Below are 22,018 nucleotides of genomic sequence, written 5' to 3'. Positions count from 1 at the left end.
CAAAAAGTATGTTGAAAAACTACTTGAAAGTAACAGTAATGCAAGCAGACCAACATAAAACGGCAAAGGCAAAAATGCAAACACGATTTGTACTGACCGCATGAACTTACTATATGGTGAAATTAATGAAGTGCTTTGAAGATATGATAGAGGACATTGATACGATAACAAAATAAAACATTTATTGGGATAATAAAGTGTCTACTTAGAGGCTCCGCCTCTTGCCACCATTCAAGTTGTAATCACAGCATTGTTAAGAGGCTGAAGAGGGTCTGTTAACTCACACAACCTGTTGACATTTATTCACTTGAGACACGGACATGGGGAAAGATGCTCGACCCAAGTGGGACAGTCCCTTGCAGTTCCTGTTGGCCTGTGTTTCTTATGCCATTGGGCTGGGAAATGTTTGGCGATTTCCATACCTGTGCCAAATGCATGGCGGAGGTGAGACCTGACAATGTCATTTTTGTCCTTTGGCACATTTTCTTCCCTAAAATCGTCAAGTTTGACTGTTAGGACAAGCTCTTGATTATTTTTACTTCAACATGCATGGCTTTAATTTGGAGGACAAAAAGTGCCAAAATGACATACAGTATGAAATGAATAAAAGTCATTAATTTATGTTTCATTTATTAATTAAAGATGGAATTAAAAAAATAACTAAATGGGCCATTAATTTATAATTAAATAATATAATAATTTAATAATTATTCCAGAGTTGATAAAATAACAATTTAAATAACACCCACAAAACAGGCAAAAATAGCTATAATAAAATCATTATTTCTTTGAAAGTTAAATTCAAGTGAAAATTCCGAGTTTTATTATTGTATAATGAATATTATCATCATCATTATATAATCATGTATTATTCCATCCATCCATTTTCTGTACCGCTTGGCTGGATGATAGATGTACGTATTGTATTTTTTTTCTGCTTCATTCTGTATATGAAACCTATTACATAATGTATTTAATTGTGGGTTTCTCCAACAGGGGGTTTCTTGATACCATATCTTGTGATGCTGTTTATTGTGGGTGTGCCTTTATTCTACATGGAGATTGCTGTCGGTCAAAAGATGCGTTTGGGAAGCATCGGGGCCTGGTCGGCCATTAACCCGTATTTGGGAGGAGTGGGTAAGTCCTCAAAACAACATTTAGAGATGATACATAACTAAATAACCAACTTCTTGAGTTCTGTAGGCTGACGGTAAAACACAAATTCATCACAGAAATAATTTTCATCTTAAATCTCTAATTTCAGGTCTCGCTAGTGTTGTAGCATCCGTGTATCTTTGCCTCTACTACAACATTATCAATGCATGGAGTTTCTGGTACCTCTTTAACTCATTTCAAGTGAGTTACTAAATATCTTACTGGACATAATTGAATTTCTGTATGAATTTCTGAGCTCATTCATTCCTCTCTAATGACTTTCATTGGTTTACATTCACAGTCTGTCCTGCCCTGGTCAGATTGTCCTGTTAATTCCAACCAGACCGGACTTGTAGAAGAGTGCCAAAAGGCTTCTTCTACTCAATACTTCTTTTTTAGAGAAACATTGAACATTTCTTCTTCGATTGAAGAGAATGGAGGCATCCACACAGGTCAGGCTTTGTGTCTCATGGTGGCCTGGGTGATCACATACTTCTGCAATATCCATGGAATAAAGTCGTCTGGGAAGGTAGGAGAAGTTTGAAAAAGTTTGCAGTGAAATACTAGGATAAAGGTCTGCAAATAAAGAAAGACAAAATGCTCTGTCTTCAATACGAAGAGGCTTGACAGGATGAAAATTTTGTTATTTCACTGTCTGCAGGTGGTTTATTTCACTTCCACATTTCCTTATGTGGTCCTCATGATCTACCTCATCCGGGGTTTGACTCTTCCTGGTGCCATTCATGGTATCAAGTACATGTTTACGCCCAAGGTAAGCCCGTATTAATATTTTTTTATGCATGTTTCTGCTTGGGCCAAAGAGACTATACAAGCACTTGTGTTTGAATGTTGACGATATTTTTACATGATTTCAGATGGAAGAACTGGCCAATCCCATTGCATGGATAAATGCTGCCACTCAGATTTTTTTTTCTCTGGGTTTGGGATACGGGTGGCTCATAGCATTTTCCAGCTATAATCAATACAACAACAACTTTGAGCCACAGGCCTTCATTGTCACACTCATCAACAGCGGAACTTCAATCTTTGCTTCCATTGTCACATTTTCCATTTATGGCTTTAAAGCCACAGTGAACTATGAGAACTGCCTGGAGAGGTGAGTGGATGTTTTGCTCATCTTTGTCTATGATTGATGAGCCAAATGTTGTGACTGCAGCCAAGTATTCATTAATTAGTCTTAGGAGTGTTACTGCTTAGTACTTGTCAAATGTCTGTATTTAAAGAGTGTCATCTCTTCCAGGACACGTATATTGCTGCTTAATACTTTTGATTTGGCGGAGGACACTATCAACATAAACAATGTGTTTGACTGGATTAAAACACTCAATGCAACATACCCGGAGCAGTTTGCTGAACTTGTCAATAAACTGGAAGCCTGCGACCTAAATGACGAACTAGACACGGTAAGGTCTTTACCAATCTACTCCTCTTGCATTGGTGTAATAATAATAATAAATAATAATAATAATAATACAAGATTATTTTATTCAGGCATGGTTAGTGCCTGATATAGTTATGAGTCTGTTGGAGAATGCGCTTCTCTGCTGCTGCTGCTGCTGTGTCAATTTTTGCATAATTAGCAAACTGCCAATCAAACACTTTTCATTCTTGGTGGAGGTATTCTAAAGTTATTTTTCTCACCTGGCTGTAAACATGCTCTTGTTTGTTAAACAAAATACATACACCCGAGAAGTGACGGACCTGCAAACAAATGTGTTCTCAAAAGAAATGTAGACTAGATGGGACGTTGAATTCTTGGTTCTCGTCAGAGGTCATTTTGAGCTAGACTTTGGAAACATTGCAGGTCTGAAATTTAGGAATTGTAAAAATTCAAGTTAAAAAAAGTTTTTTCTTTTCTTTTTTTTTTAACCAAGTGATGCATTGGTAAAGGTATTTTGTAGTGACACATATAAAAGGATTCTCCTTCACATTTGGTTTATGTGGTAAGGGTGGAACACGACGAGATCCTTATCAAGGAAACATCAAAGTTGATGAGCGTAACCAAAACCGAATCAAAGTAGATTGGGGTCATACACTCTTATCACGTAACTCTGTTTGCTTTTTTTTCTCTTCTCATTTGTTTCAGGCAGTGCAAGGGGTCGGTCTCGCTTTCATTCTATACAGTGAAGCCATTCAAAACATGCCCCTGCCTCAGTTGTGGTCAGTGTTGTACTTCTTCATGCTTCTGCTTCTGGGCTTGGGCAGCATGCTGGGCAGTGTGTCCGCCATCACCACCCCACTACAAGACTTAAAAATATTGTCTAAAGTTAGCGATGAGGCTTTAAACGGTAAGACCTGGACAGATGTTTGGTCAAATAGTCTAGTGGGCTAAAATGTGTTCAATCTTCAAATCTGCCTTTGAATTCTTTTTTTAGAAAGTTCAATTTAATTACTTGTATTTATTATACTTGTATTGCTTTTCAGTCACACCCCCACACTTGGATTTGGGTTAGCCTGCAGTGTGAATAATCAGGCACTAATCTTTGAATCATATGTTCTGGAGGAGGGAAACATCCAAAATAATGCAGGAGTTGGTGACCTCTGTTGTAGATACTAGAGTGTAATCTATACCTGTTTAAACTGAAACTATTGGACCAAGGCATGGCAATGGGTTAATTGTACCGTCTGCCATCCAGTGGGAGACAATTTAACTGTTCATGATACATTGCAGGCATCAATAAATGAACTGAAAAAGGAGCAGATGCATCATTTCAGAAGTAAGGGGATAAAGTGTTGAAGAGCACGCCAACTCTTTCAGCCAACTGCTCCTTTCCAAAGTAACCAAAGAACCTGACAAAATCTGGTTGAGTTAAAACAACATGCCACAAACGGTCCATTGCAATCTCAAAGTGTTTTTTTTTTCTTCTTCAATTGTGCTGTGCATCACTTGTGTGAATTGTGTTTTCCTGTCAGGGACATTGTGTCTAATCCTGCTGCTTCTCGGCCTGGCCTTTACCACCCCATCTGGAAATTACTGGTTCATCATATTCAATGAACACGGAGCGTCTTTCTCCGTGCTCTTTATTGTCCTCGTTGAGATTCTGACTGTCAGTTACGTTTATGGTATTAAAAGGTTTGTAAGTCTCGACAATGTAACAATGCCCAAAAAATGCTTGCTGAAATGATCCTCTGCTCATTGTAGGTTTGTAAAAGACATTGAAGACATGATTGGCCACCGTCCAAACTGGTACTTGAAGATTATGTGGGGGATAGTCAGTCCCCTTCTCCTATTAGTCCTCTTTGTCTTCTATATTGTCAACTATATCAGAGGAGGGACACCCACCTACCAAGCATGGGACAAGGAGCTGGTAAACTTTTATTACTCCATTACTGCAAACTTTCAAATTGTTTAAATGTTTTTTGTTTAAATGTTTATTATTGTGTCATATTATAATAGCTGGCCCAGTCTGCATGGGCTCATAAAACACCCAACTAAAAGCACCCAGCACCAGGACCAAAATATAACAGAAACCTTTCCAAGTTTAAAGAGATTACAAAATGTACAAAAATAATCACTCTCTCATTATTATCATTAGATCATTATTACGAGTACAATGTAAAAGAAAAATTTCACACACTTCAGACAATGGGAGATTACCAGACCTCAACTGAGCAACCCTCATCCAAGTATAAACCTTTCCTTCATCTGTATGTATGTTTTCCAATTTTCACAAACTACTTTTAAACCAAGTTTCTTCAACGTTACAAATTATCCCTGTAAATATGCATATCAACTTCTTCAGAAATTAACAACAGCTTTTTTGACCAAGGAGCCTCATCTAATTTTCTCAACTTCAGTGGTTTCCGATGGAGTCTCCCCACTGCCATATGTATCGATTCCATAGATTTAATATCTCCGTACCCGCAAAAAAACAAGTATTAGCGCCATTCTGTATACATTTCAACAATTCAATAATTTTTCCACTTGAAAAAGAATAACATGCTCACATTAATATCACTCATCCACAAACCTATAATGGCTCATTCAAAATAAAACAAATAGGCTTGGCAAATGTACATTACCTTGCTTAATTCCAAAAAGTGTATCAAATCAGTCAATATACACATCTTTAATTTTACCACGAGCTACTCAATTAGTGCATTCAAAGGACAAGATATAGATCACACACATAGAAAGCGCAAACTGATTGTGGACCATCTTGTTTTGCTCGGTGGATGCTGACCATTAACTGTATTGTTGTTTCAGGGAAAGACAGTGTTGATGGGCTACCCTGTTTTTGGTCAAGTCTTCATTGCCATATTGTTGGTGTCTGTCGTCAGCTGTGTTCCCCTCACAGCGCTCCATGTATACTGCATGAATAGGAAATGTTCTAGACCTTTTGCAAAGGAGGCCAGATTTGGTTAGATTCAAATGTATAAGGGTTAGATTGAAATGTATTCAGACTTACATTCCTCGAACCATTACCATTGTAAATTAACTTGTAAATATGTAACTATATCCTTTGCTATTTGCAGATATGTTTATATAGCAAACGAGAATCTGTTTTCAATTAAATTATCTAAGATTTATTGAAAGTTGGATTCATTTTTTATTACATGTATTGAGTTCGTTTCATTAATGTTATATTAATGAGAAGGGAGAGATTGTTTTTTCGACTGCAGTAAACAGGCCAGGTTGTATCATGTCAGATTTTTTATCCAAATTAAATCACTCTCCGTTTTATCTTTTTTTTTTGTTTAAACTTCATACACAACAGAATATATCATAATCACAAAAAAACAATTAATAGACTTTTTGTTATTTGCAATCACTGTGAGTGGGCGACGCGGACGTGCTGTAATGTTTGTAAAGTAGACAGAGCGCTCACCAGTAGTTCGTCGATTATTTTTGCCTTTTGCAGCGTCACTGGCAGCGTCACTGATTTTAGTGTCGCCTTAGTCCTCGGTGTCCGGAAATTTGAATGAGGAAGTGTCTGTGTCACCGATTATCTTGCAAACGGACACCTGTGTGCGCGTGGACAGGGAAGGGACGGAGGAGAACGCGCTCGCACCCGATCGTGAGTGCTCACTCATGTGCGCGTTCCCGTTCGTACGCGCTTCATTTCTGTGGCTTGCAGGTCCTTGCGACTGTGCCAGCGGTCCACGATTTTCTGACACGATGCTTTGGGCCGGTCTAAATCTAGACACGGATCAGATTTGGCCCGCGAGCCGGACTTTGTGTTACAATTAATAAATATGAACCACATCTACAATCATTCAGGCAGACGATGTTAAATATCAACAGATTTTAATGTGCCGTTGCATTAAATGTTTCGAAATATTGTTGAATTATAGTTTTTATTGATTCTTTTGAATATAAGATGTTTTTAAAAACTATTAAAAAACAAAAATCTACAACTAGAAACAACCTGTGTCAAGCATGACATCTTTTGGCCAACCTCAGACTTTACACAAACACACGCACGCACATATTTCTTGTCATTCATGAACAATTTAGCCATTTAGTCATGGCATAATTAATATAAAGAATATAAGAAAGAAAAAAGTGAAAGGTACTACTCTACTGGATCTTGTACAGTATGGAAACATTTGTCCCGTTTGCCACATGGAGGCAGTAGAACCCTTTAGTAGCTGACAAAAAATCCCTTGTTGAAGGGAGTCGAGTGTTTTTATTTTGTATACATGTTTTAAACTATAAACTATAAAAGTCAACTACATTTCAGGGCTTGGGGTTATGGTTACGGCTTGTAGTCTTGGTCAATTAAGCTTAACGTAACAATGACATCTCTTTTTCTCCAGGCCAATAAAGAAATAAGGAAACAATATAAAGACTAAAATGTAAACTTTATGATGTGTTTGATGTATCACAATATATTTTTATTATATGATCGTGAGATATAAAACTTTAGCATTTGATTTGGTGTTATTTAGCAGATATAAAATATTTATTACAATGCTGAACTTGCGGAATGAATTAAAAATTCCTTTTTAAGGGGAAGGAAGATAAGACTGTGAGGAAATGGCAAGTTTATAAATGCCACATGCGATAAACCTCAGATATTCTGGGATTAAGAGACCTGCTGGGCCCAGGTCAAACCTTTGATTCATAAAAGAATTCCTTTTCTTTGAATGGAAAACTAGTTACGTTTCAAAGGTCAGTGGTGAAGGAACGCAACATAACAAAGTAAGGGTTACTGCAGGTCATGTTGTTAACTGAAGGCATGTTAACTGAAACGAATACGAATACTGCAAATCGACAAAAGTATCCAGACACACTTTTAATCCGGTAAATAATAAAAATCTAGATAATGTCAGCATTAACTACATTAAATAATACCTAGGAGACTTAAAAATGATTCAGTATTCTTGCAAGGAAGAATCTACAAATGTACAGAACTAGAAATGTGATTGCTGATTATACACAAATCACACAATTTACATTCAGTTCCATTCTGCATTTCTAGTTTGCGTCATGATGGAAACATTCTGCGTTCCCACAATTCAAATGGTCGAGTCCTGTCAATCCTAACATCCGTTGTTATGAGGGGAACCATCTTACTCTTACTAATCTTACTTTAATATTTCACCTCAAAGACAACAATTCCACTAGTTATTAAAAAGTCTTTAATCAAAACATTCAACATTCATTCCACACACGGAGAAATGAGTACATATATACTACATGCTACCACTCATATTGTATTCCATGAAACGGTACTTAAAATGACTTTTTTTAATGGAAAATAAAATGTATATGAGATTCCTAACATCAAGTCTGGTCTGAATATGGAGGATTAAGAACAATGTGATAATAATATTTTATATTCGACAATTTCAACAAATGACAGCTATCTACAGTAAGGAGGCAATATTGTCAGTACCTAATCATACTTTATACAATAAAGGGTATTTCGAATAACACATTTATAAGAAGGAAACTACAGCAAATGTTGGGACTGTACAAACAGAATATTAATACATCATATATGCATAACAATGTACTAGTAATAATACATTAGGTGGAAACAATTTACAATTTACAACATCAACAAATAGCATTTTTCCAAAACAACTTTCCAGATGATTTGGATCATCTATAAATTTATAGATTTTCACCACAGTCACTGTCAATATTGACAATTGTGCATTCTAATTAATTTTGGACACAGGGACAGAGGGAATATTCCACTTGAACAGAATTTGTTTGGCAGGTTACTCCAGGAGGTAATTTTAGATGCTCCAGTTGGTGCTTGAGAGCTCATCATTATGTTCCTATTTCTCCTTGCTATTCTTGTTTGTAAACAACACTGCGACGACTACATCCTTATTTCGACTGGGAGTAATATTAGCAAGGATGTTTCTTCTAAAAAGGGAATTATCCCTTGCTCACACAGCGGTGAGGAGTGTGGTTTTATACCCGCTGTGACCTGTGTAAAGTGCCTTAAGATAGAAAAAAAAAAAAAAACTGTCGTAAAATTGGACCACATCAACAAAATTGAAAATTGAAAAGGTGCACTTATCATCCAAATTTAGGTGCTCTAAGTAGATATCGTGTTGACTGATTGTCTATTCTTGATAGAATTTGATTGTTTCCTGTTCGTGCAGTACACATAGAGAGCCGAGAGTGGAACACAGCTGACGGCAGATGCCAACAGTATGGCAATGAAGACTTGACCAAAAACCGGATAGTCGGTCGCCACAGTCTTTCCCTGAAAAATAGATACAATGGACATTTTTCTTTCTGCAATTTGTAACTTCATGTTGTGCAATCATCAGAACACTATTTATGTGCTAGGAGGGAATCAATGTTTAAAACTTAAGGAACCAGCTCACGCAATGCAGCAAACTTCTACATGAAACTAAATACAATGCAAGCAAAAGGTACACCAATTTGTATATTGTGCTGTAGCTATAAAAAGTTGGAAGCTGTAGCAAAAACGTAATGTTCTGTGCACACATTTAAACTATTTGAGAGTTTGTAGTAAATAGCGTAATAATAATAATGATAATAATAATAATAAAGTTTACCAGCTCCTTGTTCCATGCTTGGTAAGTAGGTGTTCCTCCTCTGATATAGTTGACAATATAGAAGACAAATAGGCATATTAGGAGAAGAGGGCTGACTATGCCCCACATGATCTTCAAGTACCAGTTTGGACGGTGGCCAAGCATGTCTTCAATATCTTTTTCAAACCTACAATAAGCAGAGCATCCTTTCAGCAAGAATTTTCTCATCATTGTTTTATTGTTATATTGCAGCAACTAGATTTCATAAGGCATAGAGAACAATACAGTACAAACCTTTTGAGTCCATAAATGTAACTGACAGTCAGAATCTCAACGAGGACAACAAAAAGCAGAGAGAAAGATGCTCCGTATTCATTAAATATGGTAAACCAATAATTTCCAGATGGGGTGGTAAAGGCCAGGCCGAGAAGCATCAGGATTAGACACAATGTCCCTGACAGGAAAACACAGTTCACAAAAGTGATGCACAGCACAAGTGAAGAGAAAAACAAAAAACACTTTGAGATTGCAATGGATCGTTTGTCCATGCGCCACATTCTGTGAACAGTATCTTGGTGATTCCCAACTAGTATAAAACAATAAAATGCAAATGGAAATACCCTAATCCTCCCCATTTTTTGGGTCTTGGCCCATAAAGGTTGGGAAATACTGCAATACAGTTTGAAGTCAAGCTCTACCTCAACAAGTAAAACCCCTTTGAATGCCTTGTTTTCCACATTCTGAGCAGGTTCGATACAAAACACGTGAGATGGCTAATCACCAGCCGGTATGCACACAAACCCAGCCGGCGAGATCCAGCCCAATGATTGTCATTCAATAAAAGCTGGACTCACTACTGGCCCAACAGTGCAAGCCAGAGGTGGGTGACTCAAGTCACATGACTGGACTCAGGTCAGACTCGCTTTGCCATCGTTAGCACTTGCGACTTGCTTTGCAAAAACTTACGAAGACTTAAACTGGCTGACTTGGCATTTATGTAAGTGACTAGACTTGACACACAAATCTGCCACTGCAACAGTTAGCCTATTTTAAATCAAGCCACAACCCTAGTTATAAGAGAGAGGATGTGCACACTTATGTAATCCACTTATCTATTGTCCTGTGTCATGCAGAACCGTATATGACTTTTTATTACCATGAAGACCGGTATGTTCCACGCATCCTCACGAGTCTAAACACGGCGTTATGATTAATGTTGCGTTTGTGAATGGAGAATTAAACAGCAAAGTTCACCTGTTTTAACCCATTTTAGTGAGTGGCCACTTTGTTCCTTGCTGTTGACTGAAAAAGATGTCACAGTGCCTAAGGGCTCAGGTAACGGCAAATCGCAGCTCACCTGTTTTCTGGGTTTGGTCATGTGACGTTCGCAAGCTGAGCCCTTGGCATTGTGATGTCCATTACAGTTGACAGTAAGTGGCACTACAAGGTAAAGTGGTCAACCCCTAAGATGTATAAAAGCAGCTCAATTCATATTCCAGAAATGCAAGAGTAATCAAAATGTTGAGTTTTGTGTAGTGAGGGTACATGTAGCCACCACTGGCTACTTTGCATACTTTCCATGCAAACCGTTGATAAGAAACTAATGAGCTCATATAATGGCATGTACTTTAGTACAGCATGAAGCATCTCTAACCAAAACCAAAAGAAATCTGTTATACTATATTCGCAACTACTGGGTAACCTGAGTCAAAGTGCAGTTTTTAACTAAATAAATGTTGGGATTTGAAGCTTTAAAAAAATAAATAAAATAAATACCCCACTAGGCTATTTGATCCGACACAATAATGTATGTAAATAAATATCCAAGAATTGATATCATAAGGACTGATACAGCTTTTTATGTTGTGCAGCAAAACCGAGAAATCTATTTTTACAGCAGCTATTAAGTGAGTAATCTAAAATTGTATAAGTAATGTGAGTAACTAAAGAATAGCCATCCATTTTTAATTCTTTTTATCAAACAATATCTATCTACCCAAGTCTTACCGTTTAACACCTCATTGCTAACTTTGGACAGTATCTTAAAGTCTCGTAGTGGGGTGGTAATGGCAGTCAAGTTGCCCAGCATGCTGCCCAATCCCAGAAGCAGAAGCATGAAGAAGTACAACACTGACCACAACTGAGGCAGGGGCATGTTTTGAATGGCTTCACTGTACAGAATGAAAGCAAGACCAACCCCTTCCACTGCCTGAAACAAAAGTGAGGAGAAAAAAAAAACAGAGCTGAGTGATAAGAGTTTATGACTCCAATCTACCTTGATTCAGACCCTTGAAGATTGTGTATTAAGATGAACTTTACTCAAGAAAAAAAATGTAAACGGTAACTACTGGCACAGTTCTTATCAAACAACTCTAAATTGTGGTTGTGTATTGTAAATGATCTTTGATGCTCTCCCACCCCAGCACAATCACGTAACAGAAGCATATACGACTGGATATCATCAGAAGGGGTTTGTACCTAAAGTTTGATGATGAAATTCTGCAACATCCATCATCTGTTTCATATGCAGTACACTGTACTTTGCTAGCAGGTTATTCCTTGTTTAGTGCTTGTAAATTTTCCCTCAGTTTTAAGACCAGTTCAAAATTGCTACCAGCGAGAAGATTGAAAACAAAACTGTTATCTCCATTTCCAATCCTCACGCTCCCATCCCGTGAAAATTAGCCACTGCTCACCATTTCCCACTCTACAGCGGGGCCAGTACTGAGAGTGTCTGTCGTTACCATGACAACTGGGTGCTGAGAACGGGAATTGAAGAAGCTTCGACTTGGGAAAGTGTAGTATGAAGAAGAGGGCATATGTTCATAGAGACATTAAAAGATAGATACGGTGCATGCTGACCGAGATTTAGGTACGAATAATAATAACGAATACTCTCAGCAAGAATGAAAAGTGTCGGCCCAAGAGTTTGCTTGGCAGTTAATCATTCAAAAATCGACACATGCACTAGCGGAGGAGTGTTTCCTCCAATCGACTTCTAACTTTTACAGGCACTAACCATGCACGGATAAAAACAAAGCGTTTATTGTGCACTAATACAAGAGGAGTAGAATGATAAAGACCTTACCGTGTCTAGTTCGTCATTTAGGTCACAGGCTTCTAGTTTATTGCCAAGTTCAGCAAACTGCTCCGGGTATGTTGCATTGAGTGTTTTAATCCAGTCAAACACATTGTTTATGTTGATAGTGTCCTCCGCCAAATCAAAAGTATTAAGCAGCAATATACGTGTCCTGGAAGAGACGACACTCTTTAAATACAGACATTTGACAAGTACTAAGCAGTAACACTCCTAAGACTAATTAATGAATATTTGGCTACACTCACTACATTTGGCTCATCAATCATAGACAAAGATGAGCAAAACATCCACTCACCTCTCCAGGCAGTTCTCATAGTTCACTGTGGCTTTAAAGCCATAAATGGAAAATGTGACAATGGAAGCAAAGATTGAAGTTCCACTGTTGATGAGTGAGACGATGAAGGCCTGTTTCTCAAAGTTGTTGTTGTATTGATTGTAGCTGGAAAACGCTATGAGTGACCCAAATCCCAAACCCAGAGAAAAAAAAATCTGAGTAGCAGCATTTATCCATGCAGTGGGATTGGCCAGTTCTTCCATCTGAAATCATGTAAACATACCGTCAACATTCAAACACAAGTGCTTGTATTGTCTCTTTGGCCCAAGCAGAAACATACATAAAAAATTATTAATACGGGCTTACCTTAGGCGTGAACATGTACTTGATACCATAGATGGCACCAGGAAGAGTCAAACCCCGGATGAGGTAAATAATGAGGACCACATAAGGAAATGTGGCAGTGAAGTAAACCACCTGTAGACAGTCAACCAACAAATTTTTATGGAGTAAAATCTTTCAAGAAGTAATTCTGTGCTCTTTTTGTCTTGGTTTGGAGCTTCGTACAGAAAATATTCCAAAAGAAGGACCAGTCTTAACAAGGTGTATGTAGAGAAGAAGAATGTGGAAATAGAAGACTACAATGGAGAACATTTAAATTAGAGGGCTCATGTTTAGTCAATCGTGTCAGCAGTTCTTATCAGAGGCTGAGCAATTACTATATTTTTGTTTTACAGTATCTCACTGCTATGACTGCATTTGAGGTGTGGCTGCAAACTTCTCTTACCTTCCCAGATGATTTTACTCCATGGATAATAAAGAGGTAGGTGATCACCCAGGCCAGCAGGAGACACAAAGCCTGACCCGTGTGGATGCCTCCATTCTCTTCAATGGAAGGAGACGTGTTCAGTGTTTCTCTAAAAAAGAAGTATTGGGTCGAAGTAGCCTTTTGGCACTCTTCTACAAGTCCGGTCTGGTTGGAATTAACGGGACAATTTGACCAGGGCAGGACAGACTGTGAATGTAAACCAATGAAAGTCATCAGAAAGGAATGAATGAGCTCAGAAATTCATACAGAGTGTATTTATTATAGCTCACTTGAAATGAGTGAAAGAGGTACCAGAAGCTCCATGCATTGATAATGTTGTAGTAGAGGCAAAGATACACGGATGCTACAACACTCGCAAGACCTGAAATTAGAGATTTAAGATGAAAATTATTTCTGTCCTTATTTTTTAGACGTCTCCGGTTGACATCATGTAATTTCCCCGAAACAATTGCTAGAAGTGAGGATAACCCCTTGAAACAAACATCAACAGACATCACTACTTTGATTGGTTAGATGCGGAGGGCAAAGTTCATAAATATGCACGTGTTCATGACAATAAAGATGATTCATTGCTAAAGGGTAATCAATGCTACCTGGGCGGACTTCATCATACATTGAGCAGAGCAGTTGTCTAAAAGTGTTGTCATCTATGTTCTTATTGTATCTCCATGTGCACATGTCTGACATGGCTCCTACCCAAAATATATTCAGGCTGGTAATGAAGTATGTCGTATCAGAGTATTTTTTCAAGTACTGCTATTGTACAGTATCAGTATCAGCATCAGCATCGCTACTGGTACTGTTATCAGTGCATTCCTTATCTAAATCAATTTCTTACTTTTGCATCTATCTCTAAAATGGAACTTCCAAAGTCCTGCAATTGGGAGTTTAACAATAATTTCAGGATAAATAATATCTCAAAACATGGAGGTTGAATCATCAGGTCAGGCATAAGCAAATCTTACATGACTACAATATACAGTATTTGATTAAATTTAAGTTTAGTAAGCATTTAACAAGTCACTACATAAGGGTGGCGTTTTTTTGTTATTTGTGTGATTCCACTTCCTAGTGACGACAAGGAGGAAAAATGTGATGATGGCCATTGAACCCAAAAAGGTTACAAAACAGGAGAGTGATACACTCTACACTGGGTGCTTTGTACAATAGTTTTTGTAACAAAAAGTTAAAATGCACATGCAGTTATCCACCTTTTGCAAGAACATTACAAATCCAAATTAAGGGCATATATTGTTGTGTTTTACCGTCAGCCTACAGAACTCAAAAAGTTGGTTATTTAGTTATGTATCATCTCTAAATGTTGTTTTGAGGACTTACCCACTCCTCCCAAATACGGGTTAATGGCCGACCAGGCCCCAATGCTTCCCAAGCGCATCTTCTGACCAATGGCAAGCTCCATATAGAATAAAGGTATACCCTCAATAAACAGCATCACAAGATATGGAATCAAAAAACCACCTATTGGAGAAAAGCACAATTAAATACGTTCTTTACTTGGCCTATATACAGTACAATACTACATACGAAAAAATAAAATTTAGTGTCTTAAAGCTTCCCCAGCTTCTTTATCCCATTTTAATGTCATACTGTAATTTAAAAAGTTTCCAAGATCAGATTTTTGTAGATGAGCTACTCCCACTCTTATAATGCACAATTTGTATATTGTCCAGAGTTTGTACCGCTGTATTGTCTCCCACAAGTAGCCCTTTAATAAAAATCTTTATCTTGTGAACTTTGACAATTAGCAGTTAACTTGGGAAAGCCACTAATGAACTTATGACCGCAGAGTGAGCAATACAATAAACACAGGAAAAATAAGTGACAAGAGACACTGTTCTTTGTTGTTGGCTGACAAAAGTTCAGAAATGTGCAGGTTCAATTTGGCAAGTGGCACTCATGACATTTTCTCAACTTCCTTTTCTTTGTGTTTATCATTCGCAAAATAGATCACCCACACACAAACATATACTGCATAACATACATATAGCAAGTTGTCAATGTAGCATTTAATGTATGATTAGTGTCTTTATTTTTACAAGCGGTATTAATTTCTTGATCTATTTTCTCTCGTTCATTCTGCACTTGTCATGTTTGTGTATCACTCAAACTGTTATGTCATTAGGTCTTATCGCCTGCTTCTACTGTGTAGTCCTTAAACAGGAGAGAAGCTGCAGGCTAAAGGGAGCTCAGTCATTAGTAATATCATTCCATGCTTGGGACTTATCAACTATATATAGTTTATGATGTTATTGAGAGTTATTGCTTCAACTTTGTATCAACTTGCACACTGGTAAGAATTTGTTTGAAACTTTTACAACCTACTTGACATTACTGGAAGTGTGCCTTAGCCTGTATATTCATTTCTAATAAATTCAAACTCTTCCGTGTTTGTTGACACACGAGGGAGTTTAGTTTTAAAGGAAAAACATTGAAGTTATCTGCATAGTTAACCTTGAATGCTTCGAATATTGATCTAATGTTATGTAGATGTTGTCTAATGTTATGTTTTGTTCTTCCGTGGTGATCTAACAACAATTGGGGAAAGGACAGTGTTTAGTTAATTTATCTTAATTCAAAATATACACCACAAACCTAACAATAAGCTAGTAGAACAAAATACTTCCAATGAGCAAATAAGACTAATATATTATTCATAACACAAAACAAGAAATGTATTATATTGGTATATAATTAGAAATTAACATCATGATGTTAATTTAAAAAAATGAAAAAGATTTTAACTGAAAAAAGTATAGTCTAGTCCAGTAATATAATACAGTATGAGGATTTTCTGAAATTTTAAGTTAAATGTTCACTTTATTATTGTTATTATTATTATTATTATTACTTCTATTTTAGAATGTATTACAAGGGTGTAGAATGTAATACAAGCCGGCTGAGAAAAGTGTTCAGCATCGTATTTGACAAAGCTTCAAGACGCTAAATGCCAAATAATATTGTTTATTAATTGGTGTATTTTATCTGTCATGACCAGTTCATTTATCTGACAGTTTGTCTATATTTTCACTAGTCGTTTTCAAAAGAACGTCCGTATTAAATACTCGTTTTCAATTTTTGGACTAACATTTATGAGCAAGTTGTGATTGTGTCAAATTACTGCGTGTTTTTGGTTGTTTTTGTTTCTAACTGCTGCTGACGTTTCACTACTTATTTGCGGGAACACATTCCCTATTTCATTGTCAACTTCATATTATAATGACAGCTTGATGATTTTTGGAATAAGAAAACGTGCAACAATTTCCTCTACACGCAACAAAGCAGCGTCACATAAAGGCAAAAATGACGTCAGTCCTCACCTCCGCCGTGCATCTGGCACAGGTATGGGAATCGCCATACGTTCCCCAGTCCGACCGCATAAGAAACACAGGCCAACACGAACTGCAAAGGACTGTCCCAGTTGGGTCGAGCATCTTTCTCCATGTCCGCGTCTTAATAAATGAACGGACGTCTTTAGCGGCTCCTCCACAGGTTGTGTGAGGCGGCTGATCGCCTTCCCTCTTAACAACGCTGATTGCAACTTGAATAGTGGGAAGAGGCGGGGCCTCCAAGTGGCCACTTCATTATCCCAATATAATTGTTTCATTTTATATCAGTCTTAAGTCACTTAGAATGGGTCGACATTGAGTCAGCTCTTATCTAAAAAAGAAGTACATTCCACACTTAGAGCCCGACGGGCATACATATATATCAGCAGACCACAATGATCCCACAGAAAAATGAAAACAAAACAAAAATGACACTAACTCACTATGATGTAACCATGGAGGAACCTGACCATTGAGGAGTCTTTCCGTGACCTTTGTAACTGAATGCAGTGTTTGTAAAATGGTATCAAAGTCAATCAAAATGTCATCATTTACAGATATTATATGCTTGGCATCCATTACTAAAGGTTGACCATTGATGATGACGCTGACAGGGAACTAAGAATTCCCAAAAGGTCAAGAGAGGATAGTACTCTAATCACCACACATAACCTACATCTGCTTCAATGTGGACATTGGAATTGTGGCTATACATTTTACGAGTCAGAGCCATTAAATGTTTATATATTGAGGTGAAGTGGTTATGTAAATCTAAGGATTACAAACCTGGGAATTTAACCTTTGCAAGGAATTCTACAAATATGGTTGTATAATGCCTGATGACTGCTGGCATAGGCTCCCCCACGCCCGTGACCCCCATGGAAACAAGCAGTACAGAAAATGGATGGATGGTTACATAATGCTGCTCCACAAATGTTAATAATATTGTTTCTTGAGTACAAATAATTCACAATCAATTAATTTCATACCAAAACATGCAAATGTAAGCAATTGGTCTCTCACACACAGACATGATGAACACTTATGGTAGAATAAATAAATACATATTGTATTCAGAGTAAAATTTGAGAGCCTAGCCATCATGACCTGTGTACAACCCGTGTAATAAATAATAATGCCGTCTTGAGCAATTACTTTGTGTTGAAAGTGATATATATTCCCAACCTGCTCAGAAAAGTGGCTGCGTTGAGTGTTTGTCGATCGTGCCCAAGAAGTCATCCACCTCAATTCTACTTGCACAAAATGGGGGCCACTGCAAATTAATGACCAGAAAATAACAGCTTTGGTTTTTGGGTGGGCACAAGACAATGTAGCTTAAGTCAAAGGTCAAATCAACCTGTCAGATGATAACCGATTGAAGATACAAGTGTCGTGGAAAGGTCACGTCGATGGAATTTTTTGGTGCTCCACTTGTCGCAACCTTTGACCTATTTTTTTCATCGTTATCAGTGATGTACACACTGCTGCCTGACACTCATTCCTCATTCATTACAGTAATGTGTTAAAGTGCTCTACAAATAAGATTGTATTGAGAATTGGATTGAGTGGGCTAACAATGAATTCTGAATAAATTACATTTTTGATTGACAAATGGTTGAAATTGTGAGGCTGGCACAAGACAACACATTTGCTAAGAATCATACTTGGAACAGACAACATCAAACAATTCTCTTTATTAAAGCCGTGGATGGGGAATATCTTCCTTCTCTGTATCTTTAATGCTGCTTGGTTTGTGTTCCTCTGTATGACAGCTGTTTTTTCCAATTGACTTGTTCCAAATTTCAATCCCGGTCGGTGTACTTTGTCTTTTTATATATTTTTAAACATTAAACATTATTAAACATCTATGGACGTTTGGGGAAAATTAGTTACATGGCTGTTTTGACAAATCTTCTGAAGTGCAGTACACTTCTCACCACTGCACTTTGGCGCTACAGGTTGGACTCAAAATCTATAATAACTGGGTCAAGAACTCACCTGAGGTGCGCTGTATGAAGTCAAAGGCTGATAACATGACAATAAATGAGTTGGTAATATCGCCCGAGAGCGCCATTCATACTTTTTCTATATGGCTTCTCCTGATTAGCATCACAGGAGACTTGAAACCTGTACTAGCTGACTTTACACAAACAAAAACATTTCCATTCCCATTTAAATCCAATTTAGTCTTCAAATCTTCAGCTACCTACTTTATTTCTTTATTTATGTATTTATTTACATATTTCTTAAACATTTTTGTAAAAATGCCAGAATCAGCCAGAAGCATAATGATGGCCAATGTATCTAAAATGACTGTGGATGGTTTCTTAAGTTTCTCTTACCACCATGTAATGACTCTATTAGCACTTATCGTGTGTATGAAAGTTCAATCATTTTTTAGGGTTTAGTGCTTTTCATCTCTGCACTGCTGGAGATCATGTGTTGACTGTGATTCTGAGCTGCAGCTGCATTTGTTTTGGATTTCACCCCCCGCAGACAGGGCAGATCTCTGCCTGAGATAGTGCACATCTCGGTTGCACACATGGTGATTATTTGTGATTTTGGCACGACCATGTTTGTGTGTCTACGAGGACAGCAAAAGAAAATCAGTAGGGACAACATTTTGTATGCAGAAACTAAAGAGACACCTGGTTGGCTGATGACGTTCGTGAGGGGACGTGTTTCATCGGCAGATAAACAATTTTACAGAGAAGGCACTACTGTGCTTTGTTTCCATAATATTTCACAGCTTACCTCTTTGAAACACTTCAAATACTCTCAATGAGAGGGACAGCTGAATCTTAGAACAAACACAGCCCTCGATCTTGCTAATCTTGATTTTTGTCTTAATGTTTATTGTCAAATGACCCCCAAGGACTATAAATTACAGTACACTTGACACTCCACTTTATTTTAGCCTGTTTGCCACTACTAATGAAATAAGTACACCACAAAACAACAGTTTGTTGTATCAGGTTTCAGATAGGTCTTGTCTTTCTGCTTCTCTGGCTCACTCAAGCTCCAGCTCAACCATCAGAGGTAGAGGACCCTCATACTTGTTGGTCTCGATTGCTCTTAGCTTCTCCTGGTAGTCCTTAGGCAATCTGTTTTGCTCTGCTCCCATCACAATCACCTTTAATGGGAAAAGTCAAATTATACATGGTCTATATAATCATTGTGTTTGCTGCGATTGCCATTTGTAATGTTAAAATACCCCGAGCAATTCTGCTGAGCAACAGTATGTTGTCACATTAACCGTTCGGAAACTTCAATAGCCAATTTTCTATACTGCTTCATTGTCACGGAAAGGCCTGGAACCTATTTGAGCCGACCAGTCATTCGCGGGGCATCTGTGCAGGGGGGCATTGAGTTGGAAACGGCGTCATGCTAGCCGCATAAGAGTCAACAATGAGAACCACTACAATACTTTTAGCCCTGAAAATTAAAGATAAGAAAAATACCCCAAAGTCAAATTATATCTGGCCTTGCTCCTGTGGGGTCCAGGCTTATTTCAGGGTGCCCCCCCCCCCCCCCCCCTTTACCCACCCTCCCAGTGCACACAGTGGTCGAATGCACACATTGTATACATATACAGTAGAAGACAAAGCCTTACTGTCTTCATCTACATTCATTCTCTCAGCCATGCGTACATTATTTGAAGCTCTCAATTATGCAAGAGAACAATCTGGGATTGTCACAAACAAACTGCGATCATGGAGCGCGCCGAAGGTGTGTGCAATGTGACCGACTGGTTGTCAGGTGACGATGGATTGAACCCTTTTCTAGATTTCCCTTTTCTCTTCCAGCATGAATGTCAAAACATGAAATATCATTATTATTAGAAGTAGGAAAGTATGTACAAAAATTATGCTTACCAGTAGGTACTGTGGTGATGGTGGGGCATACACACAGCTGTTCATTAAGTAGGTGCGGCAACAAAGCTCCCGGCTTTTTGTCCTTACCGATATTTCCACAGGGCTGTATGCACCCAACGTGACGTTCTCTTGACTGTGTGCACATTTGAACACACAATGTCAGTTTCAAGGGGAAAACAATAGACGTTGCTCGCGAGATGCTATGTCACCTGTCGAGAGATTTCAGGTCAGACTTGTTCATCCTCCATACCACCCCCCACACTTCATCTCCTGGACTGTGCTCTATGGTGGCCACACCTCCATGCCAGCGTTCATTGGCAAGGCCTTTATAATTCCCAAATACCAATTTATAGTCCTGAAACAGAAATTAGTTTTCTATGTTATAAGAATAAAGAATAAAATGTGGGACAGCTATTTAACCATACCTTTAATCTGGCCACACAATGTAACGTTGCGGACGGGTTCTTGAGCTGCAGTCGCTCCTTTAGCAGGTTGCTACCATATGCAAAGTACAAGAAGGTGCAGCTATCCTCCATGCTGTATCCGCTTACCAGAAGAGGAGTCAAATAGTCACTAATTTCAGCACTCAGGGTAAGCTAACAGTAACAGAGCTGGGTCCAAGCTCCGTGTGCAGGGCAGTATGGAGCAAAGGTGAAAGAGCGTCAACTGGACTGGGATAGAAATGAACTACTGACCTTCCAGGACACACAAACTATTCTCATGCTAATCTGCTGGCACTGCATCTGCACCCAGTTGATGTTCACAGAGTGCCTTGGGGTTAGTCATTGTTCAAGTTCATCCAAATTCAAATATGGTGAGCCACTTCTAGTAGCAAGTTTATAATTCATGGCATGCTTTATTGCAGATTGAATGCAATCATTTTCTGTGTGTTTTTACGGTATACAGTTATACGGTATGCAATTTTAAGTTGCACACTTTCAGTTTCACACTAACCATGGTGTGCTGCAACATACTGCAACATACAGCAGTGACCTCTACTGGAAGAGACATGGAATATTTTAATATAGGTTTTAGATGTTCTGAGTATAGGCTACAAAAGAAACTGATGAATAACTAGTTTTGAAATTAGAGACTAGTAAAAACGAACGAATGGTAATAAAAATTGCAGGCAATAGCTCCGTTTTTTTAAAAGTGAAGACAATTTGTAATTTTAGTAATGACCAAGTCGATGCAAAATTTGTCTTCGCGGGCCACATATGATGATGTGGCGGGCCGTATCTGGCCCCCGGGCCTTGAGTCTGACACCTATGTTCTACATAGTAATTGTATACTAATTTCACATTTCAAGTTAGCATCATAAGACAAAATGATACAGTATGTTTTGGTTGAATATTTTGTTGTTTGAATATACAATGTGTGATTTTCTTTTTTGCGTCAGTTTTACAGTGAACTTGAAATGTTTGTTGTTGTGTTTTTGTCCCCATATGA

At 38.0% G+C, this 22,018-nt stretch overlaps 3 protein-coding genes across 7 annotated transcripts; 1 reads left to right on the top strand and 2 right to left on the bottom strand.

Moving 5' to 3' along the window:
- Window positions 1-74: 74 nt before the first annotated feature.
- LOC125975221 (sodium- and chloride-dependent transporter XTRP3A-like) lies at window positions 75-5,681 on the top strand. Its single transcript, XM_049730496.2, has 11 exons — window positions 75-444; window positions 997-1,137; window positions 1,265-1,356; window positions 1,457-1,684; window positions 1,817-1,927; window positions 2,031-2,272; window positions 2,417-2,579; window positions 3,263-3,464; window positions 4,090-4,249; window positions 4,319-4,484; window positions 5,384-5,681. Exons 1-11 carry the CDS (start codon window positions 321-323, stop codon window positions 5,540-5,542), a joined length of 1,788 nt encoding a protein of 595 aa, XP_049586453.2. The 5' UTR covers window positions 75-320; the 3' UTR covers window positions 5,543-5,681.
- A 2,063-nt stretch (window positions 5,682-7,744) lies between these two features.
- LOC125975133 (sodium- and chloride-dependent transporter XTRP3A) lies at window positions 7,745-19,370 on the bottom strand. Of its 5 annotated transcripts, XM_068651831.1 has the most exons (12): window positions 17,880-19,370; window positions 16,686-17,025; window positions 14,686-14,826; window positions 13,617-13,708; window positions 13,306-13,533; window positions 12,885-12,995; window positions 12,540-12,781; window positions 12,233-12,395; window positions 11,152-11,353; window positions 9,439-9,598; window positions 9,166-9,331; window positions 7,745-8,846 (listed from the first exon to the last, which is right to left on the bottom strand). In XM_068651831.1, exons 2-12 carry the CDS (start codon window positions 16,807-16,809, stop codon window positions 8,676-8,678), a joined length of 1,800 nt encoding a protein of 599 aa, XP_068507932.1. In that variant the 5' UTR covers window positions 16,810-17,025; window positions 17,880-19,370; the 3' UTR covers window positions 7,745-8,675. The 5 variants fall into 5 exon arrangements, 3 of the variants coding, with proteins under 3 accessions (XP_068507932.1, XP_049586257.1, XP_068507933.1); XM_049730300.1 differs by having other exon boundaries at window positions 16,686-19,370; XR_011087369.1 differs by lacking the exon at window positions 7,745-8,846 and having other exon boundaries at window positions 9,184-9,331; window positions 11,280-11,353; window positions 16,686-19,370.
- Window positions 19,371-19,528: 158 nt separating this feature from the next.
- ggctb (gamma-glutamylcyclotransferase b) lies at window positions 19,529-21,412 on the bottom strand. Its single transcript, XM_049730495.2, is given in 4 exon segments — window positions 19,529-19,827; window positions 20,570-20,702; window positions 20,779-20,924; window positions 20,995-21,412. Coding segments are annotated over 4 exon segments (552 nt in total). The 5' UTR covers window positions 21,106-21,412; the 3' UTR covers window positions 19,529-19,665.
- Between the last annotated feature and the right edge of the window lie 606 nt (window positions 21,413-22,018).

This window comes from Syngnathus scovelli, chromosome 9, assembly GCF_024217435.2.
Source record: "Syngnathus scovelli strain Florida chromosome 9, RoL_Ssco_1.2, whole genome shotgun sequence".
Lineage (NCBI taxonomy): Eukaryota > Metazoa > Chordata > Actinopteri > Syngnathiformes > Syngnathidae > Syngnathus > Syngnathus scovelli.
The sequence above is the reverse complement of the archived record's forward strand: the minus strand, read 5'-3'. Positions and strand labels throughout refer to the sequence as shown.